General features: G+C 39.9%; 2 protein-coding genes across 6 annotated transcripts in view; one reads left to right on the top strand and one right to left on the bottom strand.

The window, feature by feature from the left end:
* LOC143659822 (uncharacterized) overlaps positions 1 to 851 on the bottom strand; it is a 35,151-nt gene extending 34,300 nt beyond the window's left edge. Inside the window, exon 1 of one of the 4 annotated variants that reach the window (XR_013163765.1) lies at positions 278 to 851. Coding sequence is in view for 3 of the 4 variants with exons in the window: in XM_077133141.1 (XP_076989256.1) it covers positions 458 to 793 (336 nt within the window). In the remaining variant the exon portion in view is untranslated. The remainder of the gene's footprint in view (positions 1 to 277) is intronic. The other 3 variants (XM_077133142.1, XM_077133141.1, XM_077133143.1) reach the window with 3 other exon arrangements.
* Positions 768 to 17,269, top strand: MPHOSPH6 (M-phase phosphoprotein 6). Of its 2 annotated transcripts, none has more exons than XM_077133138.1 (5): positions 768 to 892; positions 5,622 to 5,734; positions 13,001 to 13,091; positions 16,029 to 16,123; positions 16,563 to 17,269. In XM_077133138.1, exons 1-5 carry the CDS (start codon positions 842 to 844, stop codon positions 16,693 to 16,695), a joined length of 483 nt encoding a protein of 160 aa, XP_076989253.1. In that variant the 5' UTR covers positions 768 to 841; the 3' UTR covers positions 16,696 to 17,269. The 2 variants fall into 2 exon arrangements, with proteins under 2 accessions (XP_076989253.1, XP_076989255.1); XM_077133140.1 differs by lacking the exon at positions 768 to 892 and adding an exon at positions 1,723 to 2,220.
* Positions 17,270 to 22,574: the final 5,305 nt, after the last annotated feature.

The raw sequence follows: 22,574 nt of genomic DNA, 5'->3' as shown, positions 1-22,574 counted from the left end.
TCAAGCCCTATAGAATGTCTCTGTTTTAAACCCTTATAAGCTGACCCCTTGCACTCCAGGCCCCTTAGGGAGCACAGACTTTCACTTTCCAGACGGCCACCGTGTGGACAGATCTCCTGTTAGTAAATCCCAATAAACCCAAGCCTAACTCTCTGCCAAGGGTGGTCTCTGGTCTTTGGGTTGTGCTGGATTGGGACAGGACATCCTTCTTAGATAACAAAGAGATCACTTAAGCACAAAGACGCAGTTAATAGGTGAATGTAACATGGTTTTTCACCGATTTGTAGCTTGGTGGTTAAGAGTCCTGCTGAACCAGACTGCCTGGATTTACAGGCCCCCTCCTTCATTCTTAATTTGGGCTCATTAAGGAAGTGCCCTATATTTTACACAACTGCAACAAGGCGAGGATGAGAGAACCGCCACGCGGGGCTACTGTGAATACGAACTGAATTATTACGTAAGAAGCCGCGATCCAGATGAGAAGGCAGGTCTGGCAACAATCGCAAATGCTCACTGGAATGCCTGAAGCGGGGCCCCCGAGAGGCACACACTCCACGCGCGCCTGGGGGACCAGGGACGGGAAGCTGGCGGAGAAGGTGGCCATCAGCTCTCGGTCTACTCTGATCTGGGGTCTCTCTACGGGCGCTAAGTCCACTAGAACTCCGCGTCGGCAGCCCACAGCAGCCTCGTCAGCTCCCTCGGGCGCCAAGCCCAGCTGAGGCAGCGGGCCGGGGCCACGGGGCAGGCGATCTAGCGTCACGTATGACGCCACGACGCACGCAGCAGCACGCATGCGCGGCAGGGCTGAAGGCTGGAACGCGGCGCCGGATGGGAGGTTGGCATGGCGGCCGAGCAGAAGAGCAAGTTGTCCAAGAATCTGCTGCGCATGAAGGTGCGGTGGCACGGGCCGGGCTGGGCCGGGCGGGGCGGTGGGGCAGCCGGTCTTCCGGGCCAGGCTGGGGCCGAAGCGGCGGGCGCACAGGGGCACCAGAGAGGGCCCGGAGGGCCTCCAACTTTCGCGTTCATTCTTTCATTTTGAGCCGTCTCCGTATTAGGCATACCGGGTTATGAACTAGGAGCGGGGACACGTACACGAGTGGTTAGAATACAGCGTGCCGGGAGCACTCGTGGTGGAGCGCGGAGCTCTGGGACCTCACCTGGACTCAGCTTCAAAGAAAGCATCTCGCGGAAACTAGCCCTTAGGCTGAGGCTGAAGGATAAGTTGTGGCAGGGGCCATATGGGGAACATAGGAGCGTCAGCTGAGTGAAGGGCGTGTTACAGTCTAAAAAGCTGTTAAAAGAAAAAAAAAAAATAAAACAAGCATGGAGATTTTCAAGAACTGAAAACAATTTAGTATGACTGGAAAGAAAGTAGCAGGAAATGAGGTTGGAAAAGTAGACAGTGGTCACAGGGTGCAGGGCATTTGGGGCCAAACGAAGGATTGTTACCTTTATCTTAAGAGCAGCGAAAAGCTGTCGAGCACCAGGGTCAGTCATTTGCTGTGCATTGTACTTTTATTTACTTTAATGTTAGTTTTGACTCTTCAGTGGAGAATGCTTTGGTGGAAGGAAGGCCGTATCATGAACAAAATTGAAGTCAGTAAGCCAGTTAGAAGTTCTGATGATCCCAGTGAGGGTAGATGATGCCCTGAGTAAGGTGCGAATGGAGAGAACTATTATAGTTGAGGTGCAAGTGAATTGTTATCTCACCGAATTTTAAGAAAAATTGTTTTTGTATTTGAGATTGGAAGCAGTTTAACTCTATAGTTTCGAAGTGAAGAGGAGGTGAGGGGAGACAAGGGTAAATATAATGTATATAGGAATTAAGACAAGGAAAACAGCCAAATCGTAAAACAAAAACTTGTTCTGGGTATTTTGCATGTAGTAACCCATTTAATCCCTGTAATAACTCTGAGTTAACTATGGTTATTATCTTTTTTTTTCAGCTGAAGCAATTGAAACAGAAGTAGCTTGCCAAATACACAGGCTAAGAAGTAGTGCAGACAGGACTCTTAACACAGACAAATTTCGTTCTAGAACCCCACTTCATAATGACTACACTGCCTATTGGTGAACACTACTTATAGAGATATGCAAACTGTTAAATGTTTAGAGGGTCTGGTGGAATTTCTAGCAAAAGGAAAATAAGAAATAAGTAATGTTTAAAAGATCAGAGAGTAAGCATTGTGTGTACAAGATTCAAATGGAGCTGGAGTGAGGGTATGACTAGGGGAGGATGCAACTAGGGATGAATAGGGTGGGTGAGGGTAGAGGGTAAATTGTAGAATTATTTTGTTCTGATGTACTGCTTTCAGGCATATTAGCAAAATTTGAAATTTTAGTGAGTAGAATTTTCTTCTTGTTTAATGGTTTGTAATCATGTAGACTTCAGAGAAGTGACATGCATCCACAGCAGGGGATTGAAAAGATTTTAGCTGTTATTTTCCCTCTTGTAATAAGCCAAATGGATATGTGCTGAGTGATTTTAGGTTCCAGACAGAAAAGCTGATTCTGGAACTAGGAAGGAAGAAATTAACTTTAAAAAACAATTGCCAAAAAAAAAAAAATGCCCACCCTCACCCTAATGATTGGGGTTGGAGACTTAGCTGAATGTTGGAAGCAAATGTGAAACAAAAAAAGAAGAAGGAGAATGAATAAAATGTTCTCAGTTTGGGTTAGCAAGTTCAGTTTATGGTCCGAAGGAATTTACAGGATTAGCAGGAAGGAATTTACAGGATTAGCAGGAGACACTAAACACATGGGAGTGGAATGTCCTGTGAGAATGAATGGAGCAGCTATAGACTTAGGCTACTATATACAGTATAGTTCAGCCAGTGCCAAGTACAGAACAGGAATAAGAGAATTGAAGTTTTAATCCTTGTTTGAACAACAAACAGTGCTTGAAAACTCTAACTCTGTCAGCTATTGCGAGGTGAGGAGAGAGCCTGTTGGGAAGTTGAAAATGAAGGATGTTGTTGGAAGGTCTGTCAGTATGATGATTTGGTTGTAGAGAGGGCTTTTACTTTGTGATTTTAACTGTTTTGCCCTTAAGAATCTACAAACTTCATAGGGGTTGGCCCTTGAAGTACAGCTTGCAGGTTGTACTATCTTTCCTGCAACTACTCAGTTCTGCCATTGTACTGAGAACCATAAGCACATGGCTATATTCCAGTAATGCTTTATTTACAAAAACTGGTGGCTATAGTTTGTGACCCCTGCTGTAGGTCATCTCTAACTTTCAGAGTGTGTTCTCAGATGCTGTAGAGTAGGAAGAATTAAATTGTAACCAAAGTCTGGAGTTTCTTGATTTGTATTTAAGAGTGCTCTATCCTTTCCATATTTTTGAAAGAGAATGAGAAATCCTGTATATTATACCATAAAGAATGCCTACTGACTAAAAACAGAAGATAAAGTGGCAGTTGGCCAGGATTGGTGCATTTCACTGCCTGAAATAAGAGTGATGAAATAATGCTAAAGAAGCATCCAAGAAAAGGAGACTCGTAAAATAAGACAAATCTAGACTGAATAAGAGAAATGGTCTGCTATTCAGAGTCTCAGTCTTTTGGAAAACACAAAAGAATCCTGATGAATGGTATATGAAAATCAGGGAAAGATGCTTGGTCCTAGCAAAAGGACATTTGCTCTGTACCTTGAAGAGTGAATATTTTGCTGCCTATAAATGGCAGCATGATGTTGAATAGCAAAGGTGAAAGGATTTGGAAATAGAAAGTATGCATTCCTGAAGCTGCAAGTTCTTTCAGAGTATGGTATCTTTGGGCTGCAAAACAATTTAAGTAGTTTGCAAACTTTTTTTATAACTTTTTATTTTAAAATAATAATAGATTCACTGGAAGTTGGGAAAAAAATATGCAGGGAGGTCCCATTTAGTCTTCACCCATACCTCCAATGGTAACTCCTGCTATTAGAGTGTCATCAAAACCAAAAAATTGACCTTGGTACATACAATCCAGAGAGTCATTCACATTTCACCAGTTTTGTATTACTCATTTGTACATGTTTTATAGTTGTATGCAGTTTTGTCACCTGTGTGGATTTGTGTAAACACCAGCACATTCAAGAAACAGAACTGTGCTATCGCTGCAAGTTTCCTTCAAGCTACCCCTGTACTCTCTTCCCCATCCATACAGCCCTGGCAGCAGTGAGGCTGTTAGATGACTGGAATCAGGCACTGTAACCTTTTGAGGGTGCCTTTTTTCACTCAGCATAATTCCCTTGATCTAAGTTGTTGTATATATCAGTAATAGTTCTTTTTATTACTATAGAGTATACCGTGCTTCAGATTTCCTCTGTTGAAGAACATTCTGGTTGCCTTCAGTTTTGTCTGCTGTAAACATTCACGTACAAGTTTTTGAGTGACTGTAAATTTTCATTTCTCTGTGATAATGCTAGGAATGCTAGGTCATTCAGTAAGTTCATGCTTAGTTCTCTAAGAAACTGTCAAACTGTCTGCCAGAGTGGCTATACCATTTTACTTTGTCATTAGCAGTTGAGTGAACCTGTTTCTCCATATACCCTCATCAGCATTTGCTCTTATCACTTTATTTTATCTGAATGTTTTTGTAAATTTTGCCACTTACTAAGTAATCATTGGTAATGTCATATTGCCTTAAAAAGCTGGTGTTTATTTTTGGAGGAGCTGAAATGGAAGGAGAAATTATATATATATATATATATATATATATACATATATATATACATATATATATATATATGTATATATATATATGATAAGGGGAAGAAGTAAGGAAATAGGAAGACCCAGGGAAACCCTAGACCATAACTGCTTTGAGGCTCCTGATTGTTTGCTGATTGCATTCTTCCTGATATTGCTACTTTACCAGTTTGCGTTTCAGCTCTTGGTGTATTCTCTTGAAGAAGATAGAACTGTTGTTTGTGCTGTGGAAAGATGGGCAGCTGGAGTATTTTGAGTCAAGCTTTTGCAGGTTTGAGAATAAAGAGCAACTAAAGAGTTCATCAAAATTTTAGAGGATAAATAAAAGCAAAGAACAGGCTTATAGACACAGGTTTGCTTTCCCCTCCCTTTATTAAGCTTTCCTGTTTATCAGTCAACATTTTGGAGCTGTTGATGGATCTGAACCAGATACAGTCCCTCTGCCCCAAGGCATAAGGTCAAAAAATTAAAATGTGGTGAGATTAGTGCTGAGAAACTCTTTGAGGGACCCACAAGAGCACTGATTTTGCTTGTGACCATCAAGGACCGTCTCACAAAGATTGGGGAGCTTTCCCTGGGCCAGAGAGGACTGGGCATCAGCCAGGAGAAGGAGGGTGAGAAACAGTACAGTTTTATGTTGCCTATTTCATTAAATTAGAGAAAGTAAAATTTTCTAAGAATTTTTAAAGTTTTCCAAAGAAACTAGGCATTTTGCCTTATTGTGTGCTCTGGTGCACTCTGTTGTATTCTAGTGAAGTCATCAAGGGAGAGCAAAGTTATTTGAGTGCCCCATTCCCACCCCATTAGTGAGAGGGGATTATTGGAAGAGGGAGATCAAGAGGAAAAATAAAGTTACTTGAGTTTTCAGCAACTTCATATAGAGGAACTTAGTTGCTGATGCTGGTTTTGTGTGATTATGTTATTGTAGTTCATGCAAAGAGGATTGGACTCAGAAACCAAGAAACAACTAGAAGAGGAAGAGAAGAAAATCATTAGTGAAGAGCACTGGTACTTGGATTTGCCAGAACTTAAAGAAAAAGAGTAAGTTTATTAGATTGATGATGCTTTCGGCATTTGGAGTGAAATCCCTTATAAATTTGACTTATCATTGCAATGACACAAAACCCCAAAGAAGTATCTATGCAGTTTCTTGCGTTAGCCTTGCAAATAGTTTTCTAAGATTATTAAACTTACAAAAGTTCTTCTTGAACTTAAGTATTTTTATTGGCCCCTAGTCATCATTTACACTATCCTTTTTTTTTTTTCTTTTATGTTGAAAAGAGGAATCTAGCCAATAGATTTGTGATTACAACAGGGCCCTTTTATGAGATGCTTTAATTTGCTCTCATTTTAACTTCCAAAGATTAGGCGCACACTTCAGGCATCTCCAGGTTTTTTTTTTTCAGTAATTGAAAGTTGTTCTTCATTAGGTTGAGCTTCTTAAGCATAGATTGGTAGTTGTTTTTTTTTTTTTGCCTTCTCTTTTTTTTTTTTTTTTTTAAGAAAGAGGGAGGAAGGGAAGGAAAGACAGAGAGAAGGAAGGAAGGAAGGAAGAAAGGGAAACATCTTTAAACATTTTCTTGTTTTATTGTATTTTGTTTGTTTGTTTGTTTTTTACATGGGCTGGGGCCGGGAATCGAACCGAGGTCCTCCGGCATGGCAGGCAAGCACTTTGCCCGCTGAGCCACCGCGGCCCGCCCACCTTCTCTTTTTTTAAGTGTTACTACTTTTATTACTAAACATATTAACTAACATTTACTGAGACTATAGTGTGGGCCAGAATCTGGGCTGAGCACTTTATAGCTCTTATTTAATCCTCCTAGCAGACCGAGAGCTGGCTGTTATCAGGAAGTTCATTTTATAGTTGAGGTACTGAACTTAGGGATGGTAGCCTGCCCAGTCACCCAGCTAGTCAATACTGAAACCAGAAGACTCACCAAATGATTTCTCTTCCACTTCTGAACTTGTTGGGTGCTTGGTGAATAATTTCAGATGAAAGAGTGATGGATTCACATCATCCATTAATTTATCAAAATTCTTCTGAGCCTGTTATCATTTCTCCCTCATACTTTTCATAGGTTAGTAAATTCTGTGGGCATGTTGGTTTATTTCAAGTGACTAAAGATGCCCCTCACTACCTTCGGGCACATTTATGTTTTTCCTTTCAGTACCTCATAATTTGGGTTTTGCTTTTAACATGTTGTATTCTCTTGTTCATTGACTGACCCCTTCTGGATCTTTTTTTAGAAGATCAGATGTCTTTCTCTAAAAACAGAAATTATGACCCGCTAGAAGGAATAGAAGGAAGGTACTAACTTTTCTCTACTTGTTTCCTAGAAGGAAGCAGGTGTTAGTGAGGAGGAGGAGGAAGATAATGCCAGAGATGGGGAGAGGAGGGAGCAGCAGGAAGAAATCAGGAGCTATAATTTAAGTTTGTGCCTTGACTAAGTTTTCACAAAGTATTCCAGATGTCTTGTTATTTGTTTTGATTGAATGGTAAGATAGTTACTATCTTTTCTCAGTTTCTTCCTCCACCCCCCAACACAGCATATTGTTCCTATAAAATGACCTTTAGGTTACTTTCCTGGGAAGGTATATAGTAACTTTTTGCCATTTTTCAGAATCATATGTTTATTAGGTCAAGCTGGTGGCACTCAAATTGGGTAATTTGAGAAGAGTTGTAGAGCCCCATCAGGGTGTGAGTAGGCATAGGAGAACCACTAGGAATGCTGCGGGACCCTGTGGCTTCTTAATGGGAATAATTTCTGCTCCACATATGGAAATTGTGCCGGTTTGAAACTGTTATGTACCCCCACAAAACCTATGTTTTAATCCTGATCTGATCTTATAGGGGCAGCTGTTTGTTACTTTTAATCCTGATTTAGTGTTGTGGGGTAGAAACTTTTGATTAGATTACCTTCAGGGAGATGTGACAGGTCCAGTTGTGGTATATGACCTTTTGATTAGATGGAGATTTGACTCCACTCAGTCAAGGTGGGTCTTGATTAGTTTACTGAAAGACCTTAAAAAGGTGAAACACTCGGAAGAAACCTCAGATGCAGATGCTCGGAGAACAGATGCTTCAGAACTGGCAGAGATATGGGTGTTTTGGGATAACTTGGAGTGCTGAAAGAGAGAACAGATTCCTAGACATGTGTAGAACCCAGCAGACATCACCATGTGCCTTCCTGTGAGGTGCTAAGCAAACCATAACCCAGAGCTGTGTCCTGGAAGAGCTAAGTGGAGGCACATCAGAAGCTGGAAGCAACGGAACCAGGAACAAGGACTAGCAGATGGTTTCCCAGTCAACAGAGATATTCTGCATAGCATCAGCCTTTCTTGAGTGAAGGTAACTTCTTGACAGTACCTTAATTTGGACATTTTCACAGCCTTAGAACTGTAAATTTGTAACTTATTAAATTCCCTTTTTAAAAACCATTCCATTTCTTTTATATTGCATCCCGGCAACTTAACAAACTAAAAGATATTTTGGTACTGAGAGTGGGGTCCTGCTGCAGTTTGCAAATACCAAACATGTTGGAATGGATTTTTTAATAGCTAAGGGGAAGATTTTGGAAGAGCTGTGAGGATCTTGTTAGAAAAGGCCTAAAATGCTTTGAAGAGACTGTTGATGAAAGTATGGACTCTAAAGATACTACTGTCAGGGATTTAGACAGAAATAAAGAATGTGTCATTACAAACTGGAAGGAAGACATTCTTTGTGGATGGAAGGCAGAGTTTAAGAGTGATAAACTTGGATATTTAGCAGAAGAAATGTCCAAACCAAATGTGGAAAACACAGTCTGGCTGCTCCTTGCAGCTTGCAGTAAAATGTGAGAGGAAAGAGGTAAGTTGAGAACTGAACTCTATGTACAAAAAAATAGAAATTGGTACTCTGGGAAATTCTGGGCTTCCAGAAATTGAGACCCCCAGTGAATAGAGCCCTACGTGAGGATTAACCAAACATGGAAGCAGCCAGCCATTACAGGACAAACAGTTAGAGATGGATTTGTGGAAAGTCCTTTTGTTTGATGGGCATGATCCCAGCCTACTAGATAGAAAACCAGCAAGAGTACTGTGGGATCTTTATAAATGGAAGCACTGCCAGTATGGATGAAAAAGGACAAATTGAAAGAAAAATGACTTCTGAGGGAGAGCCATGGAGGCTAAGGTCTAAAGCCAGGAAAACTTGGGCCAAGAGAGTGAAACCAACCATCTACTGGGAGAGGATGAGTTCACCCCAGAGGCAGAGGGTAGGCCTTCTGCCTTGATGCTCGCTCAGAAAGAGTCTTACCACCCCGGGCCTCAGAGAGGGTGGAGCACATAAACTGGGGATTGAGGGGGTGCCTGGCTGCCACCCAGTTGTTCTGGAGGGGTTGAGCGTGTGCCCCAGAGGTAGCAGAGATCCCCCGTGCTGCCCCAAAACTTGAAGAGGGTGGAGCTGAAAGAAGGGTGGCCCCACCAATGCACTCCAGTGTTGCAACTCGCCCCAGCATTTTGAAAAAGAGCACAGCTGCTGTCTAGGTACTTGAAAAGGGTAGGACTGACACTTGCTAAAGCCCGGAGGATAAATGACTCTCAGACTTTGAAATTCAATGGGGTTTGCCCTGCAGTTTTTCAGAACTATTTGGGTCCGGTCTTTCTTTTTATTTTTCCCTAAGGCAGTGGAAGCATGTATCCTATGATAGTCCCTCCTTTGTAAATTGGAAGCATTAGCTTGTTGTGAGTTTTCAGGTCCACAATCAGAGTAGAAATTTTTGCTTTAGGATAGACCATGCCTGTCACTGACTTGGATGGAGATTTTGTACTAGTTTTGATTTTGTATTGTATTTGTATTGTTACTGAAATGGTTTAAGGCTTTGTGCTATTGTCATGTAGTTAATGTATTTTGTATATGGAAGGAACATGTCTTTTTTTGGGTCCAGAGGGTAGAAGATGCTGGTTTGAAACTATTATGTACCCCACAGAAGCCGTGTTTACCCTGATCCAATCTTGTGGAGGCAGACGTTTCTTTTAATCCTGATACAGTAGTGTAGAGTGGGAACTTTGATTAGATTATCTCTAGGGAGGTGTGGCTTGCCCAGTTGTGGGTGTGACCTTTTGATTAGATGGAAATGTGACTCCGCCTACTCAAGGTGGTCTTGCTTAGGTTACCGGAGGTCCTTTAAAGGGGAAAACGTTTTGAAGAAACCTCAGATGCCAATGCTTGGAGAACCGTTGCTTCAGAACTGACAGAGACACAGATGTTTTTGGGATACTTGGAGTGCTGACAGAGAGAGCAGATGCTTAGACATGGGTAGAACCCAGCAGACATCACTATATGCCTTCCCATTAGGTGCTAATAAGCAAACCAGAACCCAAAGTTGTGTCCTGGAAAAGCTAAGTGAATGCCCACAGACACTTAGAGAAGAAACCACTGACATCAGAAGCTGGAAGCAACAGAACTGGGAATAAGAACCAGCAGACGCTAGCCATGTGCCTTCTCAGCTGACAGGTGCTCCAGATGGCACCAGCCTTTCTTGAGTGAAGGTAGCTCTTGTTGGTACCTTAATTTGGACATTTTCACAGCCCTAGAACTGTGAATTTGTAACTTACTAAATTCCCTTTTTAAAAGCCATTCCATTTCTGGTATATTCCATTTCAGCAACTTAACAAACTAATACAAGGGTTAAGGGCCAGGGGTGGCTATTGAATCTGGAAACCTTACTGTTTTTCTCCAAAGGATAGAGTGTATGAATAATCCATTTAATTACTCCTTTACCATAGAGGTTACTTAAAAGGTATTTTTAGCTATTATTCTTCTTGTGCTTGAATTTTGTGGTCTGAGGAGTTCAAGAACTGTAAGGGGGCTGAGATTTTACTCTTACTTGCAATCTAACAAGTTAGCTGCCACAGTTTCATGGTTGCTAGTAGAGATAGGAGACTCTTGGGTCAGAGATAAAGAATTTAATACACACAGCTCAGTAGCAACATGAGCATCGTATTTGTGCCATTGCTCCCTTGCCCCCCAAGTCCCTTCAGGGTGGCTGGAGGGGCCCAGGTGGATGCTGTACACACAGTAGATTTGCATCACAGTTGAGGAATCCTGAGCTCAGTAAACCCATATCTCTGATAATGGACTTCAAACAAATTCGTCCTTGGCCCCAAAGGGGATGTTATCCTGGGCAGAAAGCTCATCTGCCCTTCACTAGAGGGAGACACTGTCTTTCAGTGTTGTTTACTATACAAACATCCTTGAAAAGATAATCTGGAACAAAGGGACAACTTATTCCCCACAAGATGAACAAAATTAGTTTTTGTTCAAAAACAGTGTGGTTTTGCCTCATTTGCCGTGTTTATTATTTATGATTTTAGTCATTTTTTTATGAGCAGTAATTTTCCTCATCTATAAAACAAAGTTCTCAAAGCAGATGATTTCTTGGTATGCTTTAGTTCCAAAATTATAGATCCTTCTTAATGAAAATGGAGAACTTAAAGAAATATTTACATTTTGAAATATTCCACTTTGTCAGCTTTGTAATTAATTAGCTTATTAATGTTAAAGCTCTCACGTCTGTAGAAACCCATGGGAAAGGCCCCTAAGGGCCCATACACCTGCTCAGAATCCATTCCTGACCTCTAAAGTTGCTCCTTTCTCAGTCCACCTGGTATCTTAAGTGAATGCTTAAATGCATGTGTATTGGTGCTTTCCTAAAAAAAGTGATTCAGTTTGGGGGTTTGGTGAAGTTTTATCAGGTGTACTGTAAATGGGATAAGATGGAGCATTTGAGAGGAAATCCCAGGTTTTGGGAAAGGCTGAACAAACAGTTGAGGAGCTTGTTGTATCTGAATTTAGGTTCCCTAACAGAGAACAGAGTAGTGGTCCCAGATGGAGTGAGGTGCTAGAGGTGAGAGAGGGAACCTAAGGTGCAAGATTCATGGAGGCCCTAGATGCAGCTGCCCAGAGTCCTTAGTGTGTCTCCCGTTCCCTGGTATCCTGCCCATATATTCCAACCACCCCTCCAACCCCAAACTTCTTAACTCAGTGAGGCTGAGCTCTGGTTGGGCTTCCACAGTCTGGGGAAATCATCTCCAGGCTGGAGGTGGGGGTGTTCACAGGGTTCACTTCATTTGGTTTTCTTCTCTTAAAGATTGCAATCCTGGTTTTGTTTGTCCATTTTCTGAAAATGATAGTTTCCTATTTTGTCCTATTTTATAGTTGATTATGGTAGAAGGGCTAATCCATTACAGTTGTTCCCTATAGCCACAAATGGAATAACTTGCTTTATTTTTATCCATTGTAGAATATGAATTTTTTACTTGTTTACCATCTGGTACCACCATCCAGAATACAACCTTCGTGAGAGCACAGGCCATTTTATTCATGGCCGTTTCCCTAGCTTCTAGAGCAGTGCCTGGCACGCAGTTGGTTTAGTAATGAATTGCTGAGTGAGTGAAAGAATGACTGAATCAGTTAATCAGTCCTGATGAGAAACAGAGCATATCTCCCACCAAAGAAGGTGTAAGGGTGAAATTTACTCTCCTAGCTTCTTGTGTGGCCTGTGGTTAGACTGTAGTCAGATATACTCACCTGGATGTGGATCTTGAGCTCAGGAGAATCCCTTTCTTGGGCCAAAATAGCCGCATCCAAGTCCTGTTTCAGGAGCACGCGTGGTTGCCTCACCCTCTGCGGTATCTAGTCCTCCCAGCAGCAGCGTTGTTTTAACTGGGGTAGTTCTGTAGCAGGAGTTTGGTTTTGGTTTGACCACCAGGTCACCTTATTTCTGTCCATATTTTGGCTCTGAGCATCCAACTTTCCTAATGATTTTGTGAGGCACCCGCTACCGCTTCAGTAAATTCCTTCTCTGCCTAAACCATCCAGAGTCAATTTTTGGTGCTTGCTACTAAGAACTTCAGTTGATACATTCTCTTCAGGCCCCCCAGTCTCTGGTTCCCCACAGCCTCCTGGATAGTTAATAAAAACTTAGTGGGGAATATAAACATAAAGGAAGTTTTGTTTCATTCAACTTTGGAAAATCCTGATTTATGTATATTGTGAGCTTCTACATTAGGCAGGCATTTCTGCCAATAAAATGTAGTATTTAGAAGATGCCGTGCCTCCAGCCTGCAGCTTTTGTCTCCTAATGCTTTTGGTGGCCAAATTAATCAGATGTTATTTCTGACTCTCGGTTAGAAATCTTGCTGTATTTTTACTTGATTCTACTAAGAATTGTAAGATTGATTTTTTCATTTGAAGTCTTGACTTTTATTTGCTGTACTTTGTTGTAAGCAGACATGCTATTAACATAAGTTTATTTTTTCATTTAGGAGTTTCATAGTAGAAGAGCAGAGTTTTATGCTATGTGAAGACCTTCTTTATGGAAGAATGTCATTCAGAGGATTTAATCCTGAGGTTGAGGTATTAAATATTGCTTCAGATGTAAATATTTTCCAATTGATTTCATTCTGCTAATAATTGGGTTTAGGTTCTTTCCCTACCAACTACTATTTCTTCTCATTATGTAGAAAATAGCAAGTCTCGAAATAACACCATAGCTATTTAAAGAACTTTAAATGCAGGCATTGCAATCTAAGTTTTATGGTAGAATTGAGCAGATATTTAATATAGCAATGTTCAGCCACTGACAGTACCACTTAAGTATCAGGATATCAGCTTGGGTCTTTTACAGGAATGTCAGGATTTCATTCATATAATGCTATTATGACAGATTATTTTTCTGGCACCTAATGGGAAAATACTACTAAAATTCATATAATTTGACTTTTAATGGACAAGGTTTAATCCAAGTTTGTAAATAGATTTTTAAACTGATAAGTTGAAAAGTTTTTTTAAAAGCAAATATTCACCTGCCTCAGGTTTGTGGAGAAGCATTAATGCTTCATTAGACAAATATTTATTAGAACTCTATAACTCATGTTAAAAGCCATCCTCTTAGGTCTTAACCAACCAGATGGACATTTATTAATATAAATTGCTTAAGACAAACTGTCCTAGTTTGCTAGCTGCTGGAATGCAATATACCAGAAACAGAATGGCTTTTAAAGGGGGAATTTAATAAGTTACTAATTTACAGTTCTAAGGCCGAGAAAATGTCCCAATTAAACAAGTCTATAGAAGTGTCCGATCTAAGGCACCCAGGGAAAGATACCTTGGTTCAAGATGACCAGTGAAGTTCAAGGTTTCTCTCTCGGGTGAGAAGGCACATGGCAAACAGGTTCAGGATTTCTCTCTCTTCTGGAAGGTTGAACACAGCATCATCTGCTAGCTTTCTCTCCTGGCTTCCATTCATGAAGCTCCCCGGGAGGCATTTTCTTTCTTCATTTCCAAAGGTCACTGGCTGGTAAACTATGCTTCTCGTGACTATGTCTTTCTGCTCTCTCAGAATCTCCCACATTCTCCAAAATGTTTCCTCTTTTATAGGATTCTATTAAACTAATCAAGACCCATCCAAATGGGTGGGGACATGTCTCCATCAAATCCAGTTTAACAACCACACTTGATTGAGTTACATCTCCAGGGAGATGATTTAATTACAAATTCAGACATAACAGTATTGAATAGGGATTATTCTGCCTTTACGAAATGGGATTTTGATTAAAACATGGCTTTTCTAAGGTGCATACATCCTTTCAAGCTAGCACACAAACCTTTAGTTTTATCACTTGAATTCAAGGCTTCTCAGCCTTGGTACAATTGGCATTCAAGTCCAGATAATTATTTGTGTGGGGGCTGTCCTGTGCATTGTAGGATGTTTAACACTAACTCTGGTCTCAACCTCAATCCGGTAGATGTCAGCAGAAATACGTCAGCCTCCCAATTTTGACAGCCAAAAATTGTGACAACCAGACATTGCCAAGTGTCCCCTGGGCCCCACCTGTACCCCCAAGACAGGAGGACCACTTTCTCTAAGGATGCCTGTATTAGTAAAAACCACATTAACTAAGATGGTTGCCAAAGTTTATTTAAAAGAATGTAATTTGATTTTCTCTTTTTCCCCTTTTGCTGGGTAAGGGGGTATTGATAATTAAGGTATTATAATTACTTTACTCAAAGTCAAGAATAAACGTATATGTTCTTAATATATACTTTCTTTGATTTGACCTCCTTAAAAATCTTTAGTTTGGGGAAGAGAAAGAGGACAGTGGAGTAAAGAAAGGAAAAAGAAAAGATCAGTACTCATGAATTAGTGTATAATGCCCAAAGAGTAGATAGATTGTAGATAGGCAAGCCCTCTAAAATATTTCTCATTCAGCAGGAAAGAGTCAATACAGCCCTTAGAATTTAATGTGGGAGGTCATTAGAAAATGGCTTTAATTCCTACCAATAAATGCATTCTCAGGAAAAAGGTTTTGAACAATTCACCTTCTAGATTTGAGTGATTTTAAAATGTGATAAAAGTACAATATATCTGATTATGGAAAAAATGACACCCATTTAAAGCAGGATGTATTTAGAACACACACTCTTTGTATTTAATATATTTCTCCTGGTATAGAGTTTCTTTGGTAGTGTTCATTATATACCTGTGGTCTGTCAGCCCTCTTCAGATACTGGAAATGAAGATGGGATGCAAAATCTCTGCACTTGTGGGACTTCTGTTCCTGAAGTGGTTTTATTTTCAACCCTTTAAAAGTTGGAAAAACTAGTTGAAATGGTTTCTTTTCTGCCCTCTTTTCTTCCTTCCTCCTCCCACCCCAAGCTTGCTTTAAGGGAGTTATTGCACATTAAAAAAAAAAAAAGATTCTGTCCTTCTATCTGTCAAGGAAGAACAAAGGTGAACAGAGAGAGAGGAGACGCTGTGGTGCCCAGGCATTGTGTGGGACATGTTGTCCACCCTAAAGTTTGGGGGGTGAGGCCAACATGCAGACTCCTCATTATGCAGAGCTAGCCTTCCAGTTCTAGCCAATAATTTGCTGGTACCCAACCACCAAAAAAATGTATTTAAAAATACTGTTGACTGTAGTACTCTTTTTCATTTGACTCAAAGATGAGAAATCCAGATCAAATCTAGGAGGTTCTTTTTTTTTTCTTCTCTTGCTTTCTTACTGGAGTGTATTACCAATGTGCCTGCTTAGTAACTGAGAATAAGATTTATGATCTAAAATACAATTTCCAATTTTAACAGTAAATATAATTTAAGGGGGCTTTGTCATTTTTAAATTCTGAGCTGATTTTGTTATCCCAGTTTGATATGAAGTATTACAGTGACTCACAAATTTTGGCTGGTCCTGTAGATTCTGTGGCTTTACTTTCTCTATTCTCAAATAAGCTTATGACCTTTTCCTTTCAAAAGCCTTTTCCAGCCCTGATGGTCAGAATTGGTGTATTTTTCAGAAATTAATGCTTCAGATGAATGCTAAGAACAAAGCAGAAGATAGTGAAGATGAGACAGTGGAGCTCGATGTGTCCGATGAAGAAATGGCTAAAAGGTAGCTGTTACCTTGGAATTGTTTTGTAAACAGGGCCCAGTATTTATTGGCTTACACATACGCATTCTTCTTACCCCCAGTCTTTGGTGCCTTTAAAGGGGAGAACCACAGCCCAGAGGCTGTAACCTGCTTCCTCCTGCACTGCCTGGGATGATCTCAGGCCAGTCTTAGGCTGCCAGTTGGAAGACTCATTTCCAGTGCTGCTTCCAGTACACATTTAAAAAACGCACATCTCAGTTTAAAATAATACCAAAAAACAACAAAATTTGAAGACTTTAATCATTCCTGGAGAAATTCATAAAATCAGAAGGTTTCTTTTGGTTATGGTTTTGATTTTTATCCTTTGTTAGACATTTATTTGGTTTGATCTTCATGACAAAACTTGATGTCTGCTTTATTTTAGTTTGTATTAAACTTACATTATATATCATTTTAATAGATATGAGACCTTGGTGGGAACAATTGGAAAAAAGTTTGCCAAGAAAAGAGACCGTGGCAATTATGAAGAAGATGAAAATGGAAACATAAAACCAATTAAAGCAAAGAAGATGTTCTTAAAGCCCCAAGATTAAAAGGAATGCCCTAAGATATGGTTCCAGGATGCCCTGTGAAGGTTATATTTTGGAAATCATTCTAATTGTTTCTCTATATTAGCAATACTATAGTGTTTATTTGTAAAGGAATGTATAATTTTGGAAACATGCTGTTTTTGAAATAGATGTTCAGTGGATGTTATACATCCTTTGCTTAATGGTATTCATCAGGAATGGCTTTTTAGCCCTTGATCTTCAAATGTACGTATGTACATGTTTGTCTCCTAAAGATTTTTTTACCTCAACTTTTTAAAATATAGCACTCTAGTCACTGACTTGAATTAGCTCAAATAAATTAAAATCAATGTTCAAATTACCCTTATGTTTATATTTTACTTTTAATTATCAGGTTAAGACCAATTTGTATGTATAATATTGAAACCAAATGTCTATGAGAATTTATTCTATGTAAATTATCAAGAATGAACATGCCATTCCAACTTGAAGTATTTGCATGCTACCAAGTCATTGTCAGTTTATGGTATTATAGTTATTTACTTAAAGCCCTTAATTAAAAAATATGTCTATTTTGAAATAAACATGTTTTCACAAACTTTTTCTGTTCTCTTCTACTTTCAAATAATAATTTTAGTCCAATTCAGTAATCCAACTTTTAGCCAAATGGTAACTTTGAAAAAACAGCCGTTAATTTAGAATGGTTATCAGGTTGAACTGTAAGAAATTGCCCTTATTACAGTAAAAGTAGTTGAAAATAATCAATTTCTTATGAGACAGCCCAGTAGATTTACCAATTGGTCAGTCCATCTTCTATTCTCAATATTAATCAGTACAGAGGTGTGTGGATTTAAATGTGTGTTTAACTGGCGATGCATACCTGGCCCTTTTAAGAAATACTGATTTCATGTAATTTTGTCCCTGGCAACATAATGAGGTGAGGGGCTGCCATGTGCTCATTGTCTTCCCCATTACCAGTGTCACTGGGCTCTCCGGCGCGTCCTTTTACTCCCTCCCCCACCCCGGGCATTTCCTTATCAATTTTGCCCTCGACTTGTATCTTTTAGTTTATTTTTATGTACTGACCACTTCCCTGTATCCTAAAATCAACCTGAAAACAAAAAAGGAGAAAGATCAATGAAAAATATAGAGTGAAGAAGCCCAGGGAAGCAGAAAAAGAAAGATTAAAAATCAAAACATTAATTGAAACAATAATACATTTGCTTTTTTAGGTCATTTTGTTTTATTGATTGATAGATTATTTTTATTTATTGATTCACAAGATCAGAAATCCAAATTGTGGAGGTATGAAATTTTTATCGGTGAAAGAAAAAAACTGATGCTACTGGGGAAAAGATAGAGATTTTTAAAGAATGATAAAAATGCTAACACTTAATTGTTTTTTATATGGACACCAAGTGCTTCATGTGAATTTAAGGACCTTCCCAGTCATGCAAATTCTAAGTAGAAGAGATGGGATTTGAACCTAGGCCAGGTTTCTGCAATCTACAGCCCGAGAGCTAGCTGCCCAATGTAAATAAAGTGTTACTGAACACACCTACTCATTTATGTATCGTCTGTGACTGTTTTCTTACCACAACTGCAGAGTGAGTAGTCAGAACTGACCATGTGGCCCACAATCCTAAAATACTTAACCATCTGGCCCTTTATGAAAATATTTGCCAACCCCTGACCTAAGTAAGCAGCCTACTTCCACAGCCTGTGATATAAGTGATAAACTTTATTGCTATATAGTATAATCAAGTATTATCATGAAACCAACTAATTGATGTGATGTGTCAATGAAGTAGACTCAGTGCTAATGATGGATTCATTTTAAAATATCAGAGCAATAAAAAAAAAAACATTTACTGGCTGGTCTGTTCTCCAGAACAATCATTCAATTAAGGCATAGCTCTTGATGTGATCCCAGCTTCTGATCACTAATGTTGGCTTCTAGCTTTAATATTAGCAATTAATGAAAGATGGTGTAATTTTGAAGGATCAGGTGGAGCCAAGTGTTTTGCAGAAGCTGACCACTAAGCCAGAAATTTCAGGGTAAAACTAGCTGACCTTCAGACCTTTGCCCCAAATTCCAGAAACAGCAAAATCTTTCTCTGCATCTCGTCCCTCTTCAAACTGAGGCACAGAGATAATAGATGTTCTTCATCCAAGCCCAGCACTATGCGTTTGGTGCCCCAAAAGCAGCTATAGAAAGGCTCTTCATCTTGGCTGAAAGTAGAAATTCATAATACCACTTTTCTCCACTGCCATTCCTAGCATTCTCCTCTTCCCTGAAACGCTCTTACCTGCTGATGTTCCTCAACATTTCAATGCCTTCTCATATTAGGTGTCCTAACGACCCGTCACCTGCCGTGGAATCACCTATATCAAAGCCCTTCACACCTAGTTTGGCCTAGGCAGGGGGCAGGAGGATCTTAGTAACTAGATCATCTTGAACTTAAAGGACTCCAATTGTAGCTGATACTTTACACATGATTTTTACTAGAGCAAGTCAGCACAGCCCCTAGCAAATTCTCTGCAGCTGTCAACCTGGAAAATGCTTTTTCCTCTGTACCCATTTTACAAGACCCACCAGGAACTATTCACTTTTATCTGGCAGGATCAACTTCTGCAGTCTTGCCATGACCATATCCGTCCTGCTCTCAGCCATAGCATTGGTCTGCAGAGATCTTGACCATCTTGGTCTTTTGGGGAACATCACACTTCCCCACCATGATGACATTATGCTGATTGGACCTTACTAGCAGAAAGTAGCAAGTCATTTAGATGCATTAGTAAGATACAATACAAAGGGTGTTAAGAGTCTTGAAAATTCATGGGCCCATTCCGGAAGAGCTTTCTTGATATCCAGTAGTCTAGAGAATTCCGAGTTATCCCTCCAAGATGAAAACTAAGTTACTACATTTTAAACTGCTTACCATCATTTCTTGGTGGGCATTTTTTAATTTTGAAAGCACATGTGAGTGATACTGTCACGATTTATTGAATAATATGAGAATTGCATTTTGAGTAAAAAACAGCAAGAGGCCCGGAGTCACGACAGAGACCAAAAAGACAGCGTACCCCATTCTGGAACAGCTGAACGGGCAGGGAGAATCTGCTGCGGTGAGATACCTGAGGGGCGCGCGTTTTCCCGGCTGGGGCGGCTGGCGACTGGGGTCCCCTCCACGCACGTGGCTCCCCGGTCTGACTGGGAACGTTGGATAGCGGGGCCCTCCTGTCACACTTGGCATTTCAGGCCAGCTGGGCAATTAGGACCGGCACTCTCCCAAGCCGCGGCGGCCAGCGACCCCCGCCTCCACGCGCGGTTTCCCAGGCTGACTGCCGTGCAGACAGACGAGCGCCACGAGCGCCACCTACTGGGCAGGAAAAGAAAAACAGAGCCCAGAGATTTCACAGAAAAAGCTTTCAACCAGCTGGGTCCCACACCCAGGGAAATCTGATCAAATGCCCAGACACCAGCAGAAAATAATGGATGACGCTCGGAAAATTGAAGATATGGCCCAGTCAAAGGAACAAACCAATAGTTCAAATGAGATACAGGAGCTGAGACAACTAATGCTGAATATACGAACAGAAATGGAAAAACTCTTCAAAAACCAAATCAATAAATTGAGGGAGGACATGAAGAAGACATGGGCTGAACAAAAAGAAGAAATAGAAAATCTGAAAAAACAAATCACAGAACTTATGGGAGTGAAGGACAAAGAAGAAAAAATGGAAAAAACAATGGATACCTACAATGGTAGATCTAAAGAGACAGAAGCTACAATTAGTGAACTGGAGGATGGAACATCTGAATTCCAAAAAGAAACAGAAACTATAGGGAAAAGAATGGAAAAACTTGAGCAGGGGATCAGGGAACTGCATGACAATATGAAGCGCACAAATATACGTGTTGTGGGTGTCCCAGAAGGAGAAGAGAAGGGAAAAGGAGGAGAAAAACTAATGGAAGAAATTATCACTGAAAATTTCCCAACTCTTTTGAAAGACCTAAATATACAGATCCAAGAAGTGCAGCGCACCCCAAAGAGAATAGACCCAAATAGGTGTTCTCCAAGACACTTACTAGTTAGAATGTCAGAGGTCAAAGAGAAAGAGAGGATCTTGAAAGCAGCAAGAGAAAAACAATCTGTCACATACAAGGGAAACCCAATAAGACTATGTGTAGATTTCTCAGCAGAAACCATGGAAGCTAGAAGAGAGTGGGATGATATATTTAAATTACTAAAAGAGAAAAACTGCCAACCAAGACTCCTATATCCAGCAAAATTGTCCTTCAAAAATGAAGGAGAAATTAAAACATTTATAGACAAAAAGTCACTGAGAGAATTTGTGACCAAGAGACCAGCTCTGCAAGAAATACTAAAGGGAGCACTAGAGTCAGATACGAAAAGACAGAAGAGAGAGGTATGGAGTAAAGTGTAGAAAGAAGGAAAATCAGATATGATATATATAATACAAAAGCCAAAATGGTAGAGGAAACTATTATCCAAACAGTAATAATACTAAAAGTTAATGGACTGAATTTCCCAATCAAAAGACATAGAATGGCAGAATGGATTACGACCCAGCAATACCACTGCTAGGTATCTACTCAAGGGACTTAAGGGCAAAGACACAGACGGACATTTGCACACCAGTGTTTATAGCAGCATTATCTACAATTGCAAAGAGATGGAAACAGCCAAAATGTTCATCAACAGACGAGTGGCTAAACAAACTGTGGCGTATACCTACGATGGAATATTATGCAGCTTTAAGACAGACTAAACTTATGAAGCATGTAATAACATGGATGGACCTAGAGAACATTATGCTGAGTGAGTCTAGCCAAAAACTAAAGGACAAATACTGTAAGGTCCCACTGATGTGAACCGACATTCGAGAATCAGCTTGGAATATATCATTGGTAACAGAGTCCAGCAGGAGTTAGAAACAGGGTAAGATAATGGGTAATTGGAGCTGAAGGGATACAGACTGTGCAACAGGACTAGATACAAAAACTCAAAAATGGACAGCACAATAATACCTAAGTGTAATGTAACTAGGTTGGAACACTGAATGAAGCTGCACCTGAAATATGGTTTTTTGTTTGTTTGTTTGTGTGTTTGTATCTTTTGTTTTTGTTTTTTTCTTTTTCCTTTTTATATATATATATATTATTAGTATTATTATTTTAATTCTCTTCTCTATATTAACATTCTATATCTTTTTCTCCTGTTTTGCTAGTTCTTTTCCTAAATCGATGCAAATGTACTAAGAAATGATGATCATACATCTATGTGATGATACTAAGAATTACTGAGTGCATTTGTAGAATGGAATGATTTCTAAATGTTGTGTTAATTTCTTTTTTTTGATTAATAAAAAAATTTAAAAGAAAAAAAAAAAACAAACAAACAAAAAAAAAAACAGCAAGAGAAGGCTAAGTAACAATCCCAAGCTGCTGTATTTGGAAGCAGATTCAATGGTACTCAGTGTTTGTGACAAATAGAAAAGATGTTTGGAGCTTTTAACAAAAGCCAATAGGACATCACAGCTCAGAAATGGGTTTTAGAGAAATCCAAACCTCTTTCAGCAGCTTGTGTTTACATAGGGACTGTGTGACTTAACCTATCAGTCACAGACTGGGTGTTAAATCCATTAGGTTTGGCATGTAAGACACAAATTTCATGAAGTAGAATGTTATATCAAAGGAGTATAACATTTTTGTGATTGAAAGGCACGAAAAGTTGCATAAGCAGTGTAGAGTAACTCATTCAACACCCATTTCTCCTGCAATGCCCCTCTTATGACTTCATGGGAGAGTTCCTTATAATCATTGGCTGAGGAAAACTTGGACCGGTGTCTGCACAATATTCATTCACCAGCCAGAA

This window comes from Tamandua tetradactyla, chromosome 16 (genome assembly GCF_023851605.1).
Source record: "Tamandua tetradactyla isolate mTamTet1 chromosome 16, mTamTet1.pri, whole genome shotgun sequence".
NCBI classification, from domain to species: domain Eukaryota; kingdom Metazoa; phylum Chordata; class Mammalia; order Pilosa; family Myrmecophagidae; genus Tamandua; species Tamandua tetradactyla.
The sequence above is the reverse complement of the archived record's forward strand: the minus strand, read 5'-3'. Positions and strand labels throughout refer to the sequence as shown.

Coding starts and splice junctions, on each gene's coding strand:
- MPHOSPH6 (XM_077133138.1), top strand. CDS start 842: ATGGCGGCCGAGCAGAAGAGCAAGTTGTCCAAGAATCTGCTGCGCATG. Junction 893..5,621: donor AGAATCTGCTGCGCATGAAG/GTGCGGTGGCAC, acceptor ATGTTATTGTAG/TTCATGCAAAGAGGATTGGA. Junction 13,092..16,028: donor GATTTAATCCTGAGGTTGAG/GTATTAAATATT, acceptor TGTATTTTTCAG/AAATTAATGCTTCAGATGAA.